General features: G+C 46.8%; 2 protein-coding genes across 4 annotated transcripts in view; one reads left to right on the forward strand and one right to left on the reverse strand.

Moving 5' to 3' along the window:
• Positions 1-6093: 6093 nt before the first annotated feature.
• On the reverse strand, positions 6094-8947 carry LOC130386571 (polycystic kidney disease protein 1-like 3). The gene is made up of 2 exons (XM_056595565.1): positions 8179-8947; positions 6094-7544 (listed from the first exon to the last, which is right to left on the reverse strand). The coding sequence occupies exons 1-2, from the start codon at positions 8743-8745 to the stop codon at positions 7074-7076; spliced, it is 1038 nt and encodes a 345-aa protein (XP_056451540.1). The 5' UTR covers positions 8746-8947; the 3' UTR covers positions 6094-7073.
• Positions 8948-11456: 2509 nt separating this feature from the next.
• Positions 11457-14152, forward strand: part of cpne9 (copine family member IX) — a 49178-nt gene continuing 46482 nt past the window's right edge. For all 3 annotated transcript variants that reach the window (XM_056595482.1, XM_056595473.1, XM_056595465.1), the window contains exons 1-2: positions 11457-11574; positions 12972-13012. In XM_056595482.1, coding sequence (XP_056451457.1) covers positions 11495-11574; positions 12972-13012 — 121 coding nt within the window. In that variant the 5' untranslated portion in view covers positions 11457-11494. The remainder of the gene's footprint in view (positions 11575-12971; positions 13013-14152) is intronic.

Below are 14152 nucleotides of genomic sequence, written 5' to 3' on the forward strand. Positions count from 1 at the left end.
CAGGTAGGGGTCAGGGATGCCTACGGAGAGATTGTGCAAAGGAAAATCCAACAGAGTCCTTTTTGGCTGGGATAGAACAACCTAGTTTTCTGTATCATATGCCATGAGGTGGAGGGGGGGGACCAGAGGTGGGCCAGTCCCTGACTCTGTCCTGCTGGAGGACCGTCACACCTGGCTAGCTCCCGGGAGACGGATGTCTTGTGGGGGACCGCCACGGGTGTGTGAGCCCAGATATGTGCTCTCAGGGGGGGGTGCATTGTGGGGGTCCGGGGGGGGTTCCGAAGCATCAGAAAAAAAGTCCACAGTTAATTAATTTGACTACAACAGCCTCTCGCGGCATATCCCGCTGAGAGCTGGCGAGAATAAGAGCAATGATTTCTGTCTCCCCCGGCAGATAGAGATTGGAGCTCTTTATTATGAGAGTGAAAGGCTGGCTAACAGCTTATATCCGGTGACATTTCGATTTCTTGCGGTTTATTTTCCTTCTCATTGTGTTGTGTTTTCTCTGGTTGTCTGATGCCAATTATAAAGTTTTCGTGTTTGATTCCTGCTCTGATTCATACAAACATTGTGCTGGGTCTTTCTGTGTAGTGTCTACAACATGGTTTTTAAAAGTTGATGTCCTATGAATTATTTTCAGTTTCGATGTTGAATCATTCCCACAGATTTAAAAAGCAAATTAATGTGGCGTTCACATGAGCAGTGACCAATTTTTATTACATTTTGAGAACTTATTATCGTATCTTCGCTTTACACCTTGGTGTTCTTATAATTCATCCTGCCAAACGCTTAAACTTTCTCCCTGTCAAGTACTATTAAGTCTATGATTGTCGAACACACCAAGCGACAGGGAAAAAAGCCTAACTTCGTTTTTTTAACATCTCTGCTCTGTTGTCTTACTTACTTGCTGCAAATTTAAATTGGCTCCCAACTGCCAACGGAGGGGATCAAAGCGGCGCTACGCAACAGCAGCGCTACGCTGCAACGGCGCTATGCTAGAGCGGCACTACGCTAGAGTGGCGCTACGTTTGAGCGGCACGGCACTATATGCTGTAGCTACGCTATGTGTTCTCTGTCAAGTATTCTCGCTGTTCTGTCGAATAGGATCAGCTTTAGAAAACTGTCTTATTGATTTCTTATTGGTTACATTAGCTAGGACATTCAAAAAGGTAAATAGTTTGGGAAATGTGTTGAGACACACACACACACGCGCACGCACGCACGTCATCATTTTTGAATGTGCTGTGTACTGATGACATCATCAAGCAACATTGGCAATCCCCCCCCTCTGCTGCCATATTTGGTCATTAGTCCCATTATTCTAATTACATCATGTACATCCTCAGAGTCACAACCATCAGCCTGCAGGCCGTAAACCAATCACACGAGGGGCTGATTGACTGCCACACAAGCGCTGGGGATTCTGGGAAACATTTAGATGGATGACTTGGTTGAACATTGAGCATAAACAGTGTCCACAGCCTGGGTTAAATAACCACTTATAATCCTTTGAATCATTGCACAGCACTGGAAATGTTGGGCACGTATCAGGGAATTGGTAATGACGGGTTTTCCATTTGTATTTATGCACCACAAATCAATTTCTCACATTTAAAAAAATACTGTTTGTTTTTTACACACACGCACACACGCGCGCGCGCACACACACACACACACACACACACACACACACACACACACACACACCTTTTGTTTCATCCAGCCCTGCATGTAGAAACGGGTTTCGTGTTTCTGACGTTCGTCTTTTTTAACACCACGATAAACCAGGAATGGTAGGAAGAAGAGGAGGGAATGGAGAGGGGGGGGGAGAGAGGAGTTAAGAGATGAGGGAGGTGATGGAGAGGAGAGGGAATAGAGGAGAGATGAGGGAGGTGATGGAGAGGAGAGGGAAGAGAGGGGGAATAGAGGAGAGATGAGTGAGAAGAGTGGAGGGGAGAGTTGAGGTAGGGAATGGAAAGAAAAGGGGGGGGGGGGTGGGAGACAAGAGACGATGAGAGGAGAGAGATGAGGGAGGGAATGGAGAGGAGATAAAAAGGAGAGGTACAGGAGAAGAGGGGAGGAGAGACAAGAGAATAGAAGGAGGAGAGAAGAAGAGACAGAGAAGGAGAAGACAGAATGGATGGAAAGAAGAGTTAATTTCCACAATCAGCTGGCCTGCTCCCCCCCCCCCCCCCCCCCCCCCCTTCCTCATGCAGGAGATGATGAGGGGGGCTTGAACCCCTCCCTCTGAACCTCTCCACCTCCGCTCGGCTGATTCTTCCCTTCACATCTCCTCCCTTTCCACCCCCCCCCCATCCTATCATTTTCCTCCTGACTTCTGCTCTCCTTTCCTCTCCACTAGCCTCGTCTCCTTTCCTCTAGCCTCCTCTCATCTAATTTCCTCTAGCCTCCCCTCCTTTCCTCTTCTCCTCTGCTTTCTTATATTTGTTCAAGCTTGGTCTCCTTCCAAAACAAAACAGAAAACCAGGTACAAATATATTAATTTTTTAACCAAATAAAGGAAACATATCTTAACATTTTGAATAACCTCTTATGGGAAGGGAACGCCTCCTATATACCGGAATATTATAAAAGTTATTCTTATCGTGTCGCCTGCTGGGTCCTACTGCCCCCTAGTGGTGACACCCGGCATCGCCTCAAAACCCTGAGTGCGCTTTAGGTCTTGCAGACTTTCGGTGGCAGATGCTGAGATCTGGAGAAACGGCTTAGCTCAGCACATCCGAAGAGTACCAACATATACCTTCCCATTGCGCTGATTGGTCCGGTCCGTCCGGACACTTTGTGGGTTTGATAGTTATGTTCAACGGAAGCGAGTCACCGCTGATCTGCAGCGAGAGGCTGAAACGTGAGCTTGGATCATGGTTTGGGGTCAATGGTTCCTACGGGGCTTGGATATCTCGTCGCCTCCAGCTGGGAGGCGTGATGTGAGCACTGGGATGTTTAAGAGCCAGTGAACTCCAAACCACTTTTCTTTTGTTTTAAACGTGGTCATTTGTCTTATATGATCGTAAACATGTGCCTTATATCACCGTTACTGAAATACGTCACCAATTGAATGAAAGAATTGGTAGAACCCGATGTTTTTGGCATCCTCCCCAAACCACTGAACGTTCACCTCTGCTGAACGCAAGTGGCGTTCTGTTCGTGACGTCAGCCTGTCTTTTCAGAAGTAGTCTGACGTCACGAAGGGGCACATCTGGGGACGTTCTGTGTGGACGTGTGGAGCTCTGTCTGGTTTAGGCTTCCCGGACACCTATAGTATAATATTGGTCATTATGGGAAGACTGTGTCGCGGACTGTGGGGCGCGGAGGAAATGGAAACTAGGGCGCTCTTTTATTTTGCATGTTATGTTATGTTGTCTAATATTAATTTCGACATAACTACTGTTATTAAGAAGTATAAACATTCAAGTTAAAGTTAGATAAATACAGTATTAAAAAAAAAGAAAAAAAAGAAACATCCCATATTTTCGGCGCCCCCGGCGGATGGATGCGCCCAGGGACGTCCCTAGGAATTCTGGGCCCCCTGACAGAATTCAGTTATGGAGCCCCCCCATGACTAAATATGTATTTGTATGTTTTGATTTGCTGCATTCGCCTACAATAAATAGCAGCTATTAATCTAAGGGTAGACTACTTGTAATTTTAGCTGATTTAAAATTTAAAAGTCAGCTAAAATGTAAGTACCCTTAGTTTAATGTCTGCTAATGTTGTAATGCAGCCAATCAAAATATTCAAAATCTGTTTATATAAATGTTATTATCATGCTGGCAAGCAGTATGGAATGTTACTCTGTAAACCTGTTGTGAGGACGTCTAAGCATTGGACTAGTAAGGCTGTGGAGGATCTTAAGGCGTGCTTGGACTGCACTGACTGGGATATTTTCAGGTCTGCCACCAACAGTCTTGATGAGTACACTGATGCTGTGACATCTTATATCAGCTTCTGTGAAGACAGCTGGGTACCATCTCGCAGCAGGGTGAGCTACAACAACAACAAACCCTGGTTCACAGCAGAACTCGGACAGCTAAGGTTGGCAAAGGAGAAGGCGTTTCGGAGCGGAGTCAAAGACAAGTTTAAGGAGTCGAAATTTAGCAAGGTTTAGCAAGGCAGTGAGAGATGCTAAACTCTCAAAGAGACTCCAACGGCAGTTCTCAGATAACGACCCAGTGACTGTCTGGAAGGGTCTGAGACTGCTCACCAACTACAAACCATCTGCCCCCCCACTCCATCGACGACCCTCACCTGGCCAACGACCTGAACAAGTTCTACTGCAGATTTGAAAGACAATGCAGTCCTGCTACCATCCCCAGAAACCCCCATTCACCACCCCCAGACCACCACACCCTCCTCCCCCACCTCAGCAGGAGCCCAGGCGTTCCCTCTCCTGTCTACCTCTGAGACCCCCCCCCCCCCCCCCCCCCCGTCACCTCTCTCCATCCTGGAGAGGGACGTTAACAGACTCTTCAAGAGGCAGAAACCCCGCAAGGCAGCTGGACCGGACTCTGTCTCCCCCTCCACCCTCAAGAACTGTGCAGATCAGCTGTCTCCAGTATTTACAGACATTTTTAACACCTCGCTGGAGACATGCCATGTACCAGCCTGTTTTAAATCCTCCACCATCCCCAAAAAAATAAGGCCCAAAGAACTCAAAGACTACAGACCAGTCGCCTTGACCTCTGTGGTCATTAAGTCCTTTGAGCGCCTTGTCCTGTCGCACCTCAAATCCATCACGGACCCTCTCCTGGACCCCATGCAGTTCGCCTACAGAGCCAACAGGTCTGTGGACGATGCTGTAAACATGGCCCTCCACTTCATGCTCCAGCACCTGGACTCAGCAGGGACCTACGCCAGGATCCTGTTTGTGGACTACAGCTCTGCAATCAACACCATCATCCCCACTTTGCTACAGGACAAGCTCTCCCAGCTGCACGTGCCCGACTCCACCTGCCGGTGGATCACTGACTTCCTGCCTGACAGGAAGCAGCATGTGAAGCTGGGGAAGCACGTCTCCAACAGCCTGACCATCAGCACCGGATCCCCTCAGGGCTGCGTTCTTTCTCCCCTGCTCTTCTCCCTGTTCACCAACAGCTGTACCTCCAGTCACCAGTCCGTCAAGCTCCTGAAGTTTGCAGATGATACCACGCTCATCGGGCTCATCTCTGGTGGAGATGAGTCTGCCTACAGGTGGGAGATTGACCACCTGGTGACTTGGTGTGGCCAAAACAACCTAGAGCTCAATGCTCTAAAGACAGTGGAGATGGTTGTGGACTTCAGGAGGAAGGCAGCCCCACCCTCCCCCATCACCTTGTGTGACTCCCCAGCCAGCACCGCAGAGTCCTTCCGTTTCCTGGGCATCAGCCAGGACCTCAAGAGGCAGCAGAACGTCAGCTGCATCACCAAAAAGGCACAGCAGAGGATGTACTTCCTGCGGCAGCTGAAAAAGTTCAACCTGCCAAAGGCCATGATGGTGCACTTCTACACCTCCATCATAGAGTCCATCCTCACCTCCTCCATCACCATCTGGTACGCTGCTGCTACCATCAAAGACCGGAGCAGACTGCAGCGTATCATCCGATATGCTGAAAAGGTGATCGGCTGCAACCTGCCGTCCCTCCAGGACCTGCATGCCTCCAGGACACTGAGGCGTGCAAGGAAGATCATGTAGGACCCCTCCCACCCCGGACGTATACTCTTTAAAACAACCTCTTACCTGTGGTAAGAGGTTGAGGTCTGTCAAGACCAAAACCTCCCGCCACAAAAACAGTTTCTTCCCGCCTGCAACTGGCCTCATCAACCACGGCCCCGGACCCCCACCAACACTGACACGCACACTACCCCCCTTCCCCCATCAACACCCACAGTCATCTGCCTCTGATGACAACAAGTTTTGCACTACTTTCACCATCACGCACAATTGTACGTGTATTTTCTTTTCTTTTCTTATCTTATTTTATTGCGGTGCATATGTATATGTATATAGTGTATCTCTATTTATTTATTTATATTTTTTATTTACTATATTTTTTATTTACTCTTATCTTTTTCAGTACTTATTATTCAATACTTGCTTATTGTTTATTGTTTACAGTTTATTGTTTGTTAAGATCGTGCGCAACGGATACGAATACCAAGACAAATTCCTCATATGTGTAAATGTATTTGGCAATTAACCTTTTCTGATTCTGATTCTGATTCTTCATTGCTTTATCTCCATTTTTACCATGGTCTGGATGAATACCCGATTCTGATTGGCTGGAGGGTGTAGGTTAAAAAGTGTTACTTTACACCTAGGAAAGACGTTGACCCTATGAGACGCTATGGCCATGTTGCTTGGCAACGCCTGCATACGGGAGATATTAAATAGTCCGCTCGACTTGTAAAAATAATGTAGGCTTTTTGTAGATAGGTAGGCTATTGGATATCATGTGAATGGTAATGCAAACGATCTTTTCAGTTTTATCACCCAGTGCAGGCTGTAATTATTTTAGCTACAGTAGCGCTAGCTGCTAGGCTAGGCTTATTATCAGGTTGTTGGGAAAGTTTCTTGGTAAAAAACTGGGTGACGAACTGTCGACCGGTAGGAGCTCTTTCCTCTCTCTCTTTCCTCTCTTTCCTCCCCTGACAACCTGACTTCTTGATTTCACCGACCGGGATACACGCAAACTGACTTTAGACTGCTAGTTTAAGACACTAGCAGTCTGCACTTGCTTCACAACGATCTGCCTGGCTGCTACTTTGCTCTGCAGTAGCGTGAGACTTGGGCTGTACCCAATAATGACAAACGAGAGGGGTGATAATAGGGTGAAGACTTTCTAATGATTTTGTAAAAATGGAGAAACAAACCACAACAAAACAACGAAACAAACCACCTTAATTTGATGATTTAATCCGAAAAATAATAATAAAAAAAAAATCTGCCCCGTCAGTGCTGCGCCCCTGGAATCCTCCTAATTTCCCCCCCCCTAAGGACGTCCCTGGATGCGCCCGTAGCATTAGCCTATACTGCCTATGCCCAGAGCCGGGCCTGGGCACAGGTCCTGTTGCGGCCTTCAGCTGCAGCCTCTCCTCAGAGCCGCTTCGCTCTCGACGAGCTTCGCTTTCATCTGGGCGATCTTCTCGTCCAGCGCCAGCGCTTCGAAGTCACAGTCTCTGTAATTCTTCTGAGCTGATCCGAGTCTGCCCTCATGTGGCGGGACAAAGACACTAGGGTGGTCCTGGTCCCCAAACTGGGGGCTGCTGGTTGCTTCTGGGTGGTCTGTGTTGGGAGCGCTGGCGGTCTCAGAGGGGGTGTCCTCAGACTCTTCTTCTGGGTCTTGATGAGGAGAATGAGGGTCTCCTGGGACTGGGTGAGAAGCAGCAGAGTCTTCTGGGACTGGGTGAGAAGCAGCAGGGTCGTCTGGGACTGGGTGAGAAGCAGCAGGGTCTTCTGGGACTGGGTGAGAAGCAGCAGTGTCTTCTGGGACTTGTAGTCCTCCAGAGTTTCTCAGCGTGCGTTCGGTCTGGTGAGGTTCTCCGATGGACTGTGGGAAAGGGGATGGAAGAGGGTTTAGATCAGCAGGTTCTAAGTAATAATTAAAACAGTACTTAGGTAAACAGGGAGTGTGAACTCACCCAACTAATAAAACACGGGGAAGAAGTAATAATGTTTTTACCAGATTAATTTTACACCAAATTTATCATCTTAACTCGCTCTAAAACCAGGAAGAGGTGAGGCTGCTTCAAAACCTCAGAAATAAGTGTCCACTACAGTCTTCCTAGAGTTGGTGTTGCTGTAATTGCGTTGAACCCACTGTATAATGAATTCCTATAACTAGTGTTAAAACTGATATGTAATAACGGTAAGCCAAGTTTAACGTGTGGGCCATATTCCAGTATATTTTTTGAATTTGCTGCAGACCAATTCAAAATGGATCAAGGGCCGCACTTGGCCCGGGGGCCGTAGTTTGGACAGCACTGCACTATACCCATCACAGAGAGAACCAGTCAGGTCTACCTTGAAGGCCTACACGTGACACTAACATAATTTCAATCTGTTAGTACTCCACACACTTTTTGTGACAGGGGAGAAAGTGGATGGGGGTGGCCTTTGTGTCACAATTCAAAATCAATGTAATTGGTCAATCGTCGATTGACCGTTTATGGAGGTTACATTACCGCAGCTGTGCTGTCCGGGACAGAGAAGACCGGAGACAGAGCCGTGGGGGGTGCCGAAGAGGGCTCGCCTCCTCTCCTCCGCTTGGGCCTCCTGATGGACAGGAAGACGTTGCCCTCGTAGACGAGCACCGCTTCATGGTGGAGGGGAGGAGCGGCCACCCGAGGTAACCTGATGCACGATCGGGGGCCACTTGTGAGGTTGGAGAACCGTGCGCCAGGTAGGAAATCCCGGAGCACCTCGAGGGCCAGGCGGTTCGACGTCACGAACGGGATTTCGACCGGACTACCGTGAGTGTCTGCGAGTGTTTTCCGCATGGCCCAAAAGGGGCTCCCCCCCGTTGGGTCGATGTCCCCGGAGACCGCAGGATGGCTCATCTTCCGGACCAGCACCGGGGAGATCCAAGTCCCCTCCGGGGACAGAGAGGGGGAGCTGGATGAGGAGGGGTTGTTGGAGGGTCGGGGGACTCCCATCCGGTCCAGGATCCGGTCCGATATGGTCCAGAGGGGGATGGACCCCACCTGAGCGTCTTGGGGGATGTAGATTTCCCGACGTTCCGAGGTGTCCATGGGTCAGGAGGTCTACAAGGAGAGGGCGATCATTAATGTTCAGGAACTGACGGTTAACGTGAGGGGTCTTAAACTAAAAAGAGTAACGGTAAGGGTCCTTAAACTAGTGAACATTCAGAACTTTCCGTCTTCTCGGTGTTACTTTGTGATGTGTGAGTGTCTTCCTGTGTGCGTCTTCCTTCTGTTTCACAACAACACTCCCTCGTCCATCGCCCTCCAGTGGTGAGGCTCAGGATGACATTCCCTCATGTTGACACCGGCATCTACTGGGGAGGGTCGGGATGACAGTCAATAGAGTAGTACATTGTGTCACTATACAAGTGCACAAGCGCATATTATAGAGATTAATTCCACCAAAAGCGAAATATTTCAAGCCTTTATTTGTATTAATCTTGATGATTATGGCTTACAGCTCATAAAACCCCAAAATTCAGTATCTAAGAATGTTTGAATATTCCATAAGATATATATTTTTAATTAATACAATTAAAGGACTGAAATATTTCACATTGGGTGTAATGAGTTTCACTTTTTAAATGGAATTATGGGAATGAATTAACTTTTACACAATATTCTAATTTATTGAGATGCACCCGTATAATGGGAAATACTAACTATATACTAAACTGCTGCTATAGTTTGTCTATTTACACTGGTTAGAGCTTGATAACTGACGTTGTGTTGTCCAGCTATATTCCAGCCTCACTTTCTCTTAATTAACACAAAACGACTGCTTCAATCAATACAATAGTGTCTCAATTCATCAGCATATTCCCTTGCTCTCCTCCCTCTCCGTCCGTCTATTACTAAACACATTTTAATGTTTATTATGTTGCACTGTAACCACATATTTTTTTTGCCTCCTGCGTAAAATAATTTCAATGTACAGAAGGACCCTGCGTTTTCTCTGCACAAATGACAGTAAAACACTTTGACTTTGATTAATGCGTGGTTTATGAGCCCTGTGAGGTGTGTTGTGGTACGTTGTCCTCTAGGTGTCGCAGTTACACCAATGACCTCCATCCGGAGCTCAGCGATGGACCAGCCCAAAGTGACCGGCTCTGAGGGGCCCCTGCCCGGATAGAGGACGCCTTGATTAAGGTCTAATGACGCCCAGTACCCCGAACCCGAAGGTACAAAGTCTGAATATAATATTATTAACATTATATATATATATATATATATATATATATATATATATATATATATATATATATATATATATATATGTATGTATGTATGTGTGTATGTGTGTGTGTGTGTGTGTGTGTGTGTGTGTGTGTGTGTGTGTGTATATATGTATATATATGTATGTATATGTATGTATATGTATGTATGTATGTATATATATGTGTATATATATATATATATATATATATATATATATATATATATATATATATATATATATATATATATAATATTTGTGCCATATATAAAGTTACACATATTTATCTATTCTATTGAACCCTTTATTTGTTAAAACACACATCTGTAGGTGAACACACACACACACACACACACACACACACACACACACACACACACACACACACACACACACACACACACACACACACACACACACACACACACACACACACACACACACACACACACACACACACACACACACGGTGTGCGTCTCTCTGTCTGGGTGTGTGTCTCTCTCTTACAATTTCTGTCTGTCTCTGTATGTAGGCCTATGTGTGAGTGTGTTTGTTTGCGTGTCTATCTCTCTTATTCTCACTCTTTCTGTCTCTCTGCCTGTGTGGGTGCGCGTCTCTGTTATTCTCTCTCTCTCTCTCTCTCTCTCTCTCTCTCTCTCTCTCTCTCTCTCTCTCTCTCTCTCCTCTCTCTCTCTCTCTCTCTCTCTCTCTCTCTCTCTCTCTCTCTCTCTCTCTCTCTTTCTCCCATATATATATGATCTTCATGACTTATGGTATTAAGGTGAGAAATAGAAACCAAAGAATGCGACGGATGCTTTCAACGCTAATCAGGTATTAATCAATAACTGATATTCGGCATCCTGATGCGTGTCGCTGGCCTATCAGAAGCTCGCCTGTAGAACTCGGCCTACAGGGAGCTTGTTATGGGCTGTTTACCACCCCATACTGCTGCTGCTGTCGGCAGCAAATAATGACAAAGGGACGTCATTTACATACCTGTGTGTGTGAGAGAGAGAGAGAGAGAGAGAGAGAGAGAGAGAGAGAGAGAGAGAGAGAGAGAGAGAGAGAGAGAGAGAGAGAGAGAGAGAGAGAGAGAGAGAGAGAGAGAGAGAGAGAGAGAGAAACACAAAATACCAAAATAAACCGCATAGAACAGAAGAGTATTATATATTGGGGGGGGGGGGGGGGCGTCGATGAGAACATAACTTTAACATTGAGGAGCCCTAAGTTGAGGAGTCCACGTGATGGCGCGTGTACCTGTTCTTTGATCCATCAGGAAGACGCGGACCGCGGACGTCCACCCCTCTCCACGAGTACCACCCAACACCCCCCATCCCCACCTGGGGGGGGCTCGCGGGTCGTGCGCGCGGAGCCGAGCAGCACGAGAGCGCAGCTCGCGCGCATTCTGCGCTCTGCTCGCGGCAGTAATCGGACGCACCGGAGGACCGGATCAACTTCAGACCCGCCGCCCAACTTAGTTCGCGACCGCGGGAGGAGACGGGGGATGGAGGCGCTCAGGAGACCCTGATCGATATCGGTGATTATCCGCGGATGATTATTGGCGGAGTGGGGGCTTGAAGATGATGGCTTCGATAGGGGAGTTCGACCCCCTCAACACGCGGGTTCCCGCCACCAAGATAGAAGTTACCGTCTCGTGCCGGTAGGAGAGCCGTCGGTGGGATATGACCTGCTGGCTATCACCACCTCGACCTGAACCATCTCACTCACACATTTAACCTGTTATATGACCTGCGGGTTAACATGTGATATGACCTGCGGGTTAACATGTGATATGACTTGTAGGTTTACATTTTATATGACCTGTAGGCTTCACAATCTCACACACCTGGGCTCACACGGATGAAAGGAATCACAGGTCAGAAAGACATGTCGGGTCGTTTGGGTTCAGAGCCATCGATGTAATAAACAATACGTAGGCTGGCATAAACCATAAAGCATTAGGCACCCCATTTAAAAGTCTTCTGATACGTGATGTCTTGTCTTAATTTGTATTGTGTGTGTGTGTGTGTACAATACTGTGTAAATACTGATTATTTGTGTAATACTAATAGTGTAGCCTATATAGCATGTGGATGTATGCGAGTATGTAATAATACTGTTCGTGTATGAGAGTGTATATGCAATAGTGTATATGTAATAGTGTATATGTAACACTGTGAGTGTATTTGAGTGTGTGTGTGTGCGTGTATGTAGTAGGTGTGTGGGAGGATGTTTGGCTGTGTGTACGTTAGGGTTATATTTGTGTCTGTGTGGGATAATGCATGCGTATCCACCGTTTGCTCATTCCTCCAATACACACACACACACACACACACACACACACACACACACACACACACACACACACACACACACACACACACACACACACACACACACACACACACACACACACACACACACACACACTTGCCTCTCTGACTGTCTGTCTGACCGTCTGTCTGTGTGTCTGTTTGTCTGTCTATGTCTTACTGACTGTCACACATAGATAATTTACACACGTAGTTATGTGTGTATATGTTGTGACATGTTAATGTGTGTGTTGGTGTGTATGTGTGTGGGGATGTATGTTTTAATGTGGGTGTAACTGTTGTGCTGTGTGTATGTTTTGATGTGTGTGTGTTGTGCGTGTGTGTGTGTTGTCCTGTATTAATGTGTGTTTGTATGTGTGTGTGTGTGTGTGTTGTCCTGTATTAATGTGTGTGTGTGTGTGTGTGTGTGTGTGTGTGTGTGTGTGTGTGTGTGTGTGTGTGTGTGTGTGTGTGTGTGTGTGTGTGTGTGTGTGTGTGTGTGTGTGTTTTGATGTGTGTGTGTGTGTGTGTGTGTGTGTGTGTGTATGTGTGTGTGTGTTGTCCTGTATTAATGTGTGTGTGTGCGTGTGTGTTTTGATGTGTGTGTGTGTGTGTGTGTGTGTGTGTGTGTGTGTGTGTGTGTGTGTGTGTGTGTGTGTGTGTGTGTGTGTGTGTGTGTGTGTGTGTGTGTGTTCGTTTTGATGCGGTGTGCTGCTGATAAGCTGATCTATCTGTGTTTCAACAGGCATCTCCTGGATGTGGACACCTTCTCTAAATCTGATCCAGGTAAAACCACTTCCAGCTTCATGCATCTTCATTTGCCTGACATTATGATAATGACTTGATGTTATTTTCCCCTCCTTGATGTGCTGGATGTTTTAAGGTCATGTGAGGGACTGACACATCTGGTATAAACTTTTAATTTGATAAATGTCCTAGCGATTGCAGTAGGGCGAATAAGGGCGGGCCTAGTCGGAGGTTAAACCTTCTATTTGCAGTATAGATTGAATACTTGGAGGATGTGGGCATACACCCTCTCATAAATCATGCAATAAATCCTATCCCTGCGGTTGGGATTCTAATCAAAATCCAAACATTTGAATGCCTCGCTTCTAAAATGCATTTCCTCTCGTCGTTATGGTCAGACTAAGGGCAAATGGTCTTCTCTTCCCACACTAGCTTCTATCTGACTCATCTATCTTGAGGAAACTATTGTTTGGTGGCGGATGAATTCATTAGGGTGGGAGCAGGACTTCCTGCTCTCTGAAGGTGACCTTTGGGCACCTGATCTTCCCGGTCATAAACACCTCCATCCATAACCTCAGCCCCCTGACAAATGAGCTGCATGCATGGAAACATTTAGCTGCTGAGGTGAGCCCTCCCACACACACACTCGCTTACACACAGTTGTAGCATCTGATTGTGTGTGTGTATGTGTGTGTGTGTGTCTATCTGTGCTTGTGTGTGTATGTCTGTGTGTATGTGTATGTATCTTTGTGTGTCCGTGAATATCTGTGTGTGTGTGTGTGTGTGTGTTTGTGAATGTGTGTGTGTCTGTCTCTTTGTGCCTGTGTGCCTCTATCTGTATGTGTGTGTGTGTGTGTTTGTGTGTGTGTGTGTGTGTGTGGTGTGTGTGTGTGTGCGTGTGTTTGTATATGTGTGTTTGTCTTTATCTGTGTGTCTATGTCTATATGTGTGTTTGTGTGTGTCTGTCTTTATCTGTGTGTGTGTGTTTGTGTGTGTGTGTTTGTGTGCGTGTGTGTGTGTGTGTGTGTGTTTGAGAGAGCTGGTAGCCCTCCTAGCCATGAGCGATGTGTCTAGTGCAGCCCTAACCTGAGTAAATACCTGCCTGCTCACCTGTGTGTGTGTGTGTGTGTGTGTGTGTGTGTGTGTGTGTGTGTGTGTGTGTGTGTGTGTGTGTGTGTG

This window comes from Gadus chalcogrammus, chromosome 1 (genome assembly GCF_026213295.1).
Source record: "Gadus chalcogrammus isolate NIFS_2021 chromosome 1, NIFS_Gcha_1.0, whole genome shotgun sequence".
Lineage (NCBI taxonomy): Eukaryota > Metazoa > Chordata > Actinopteri > Gadiformes > Gadidae > Gadus > Gadus chalcogrammus.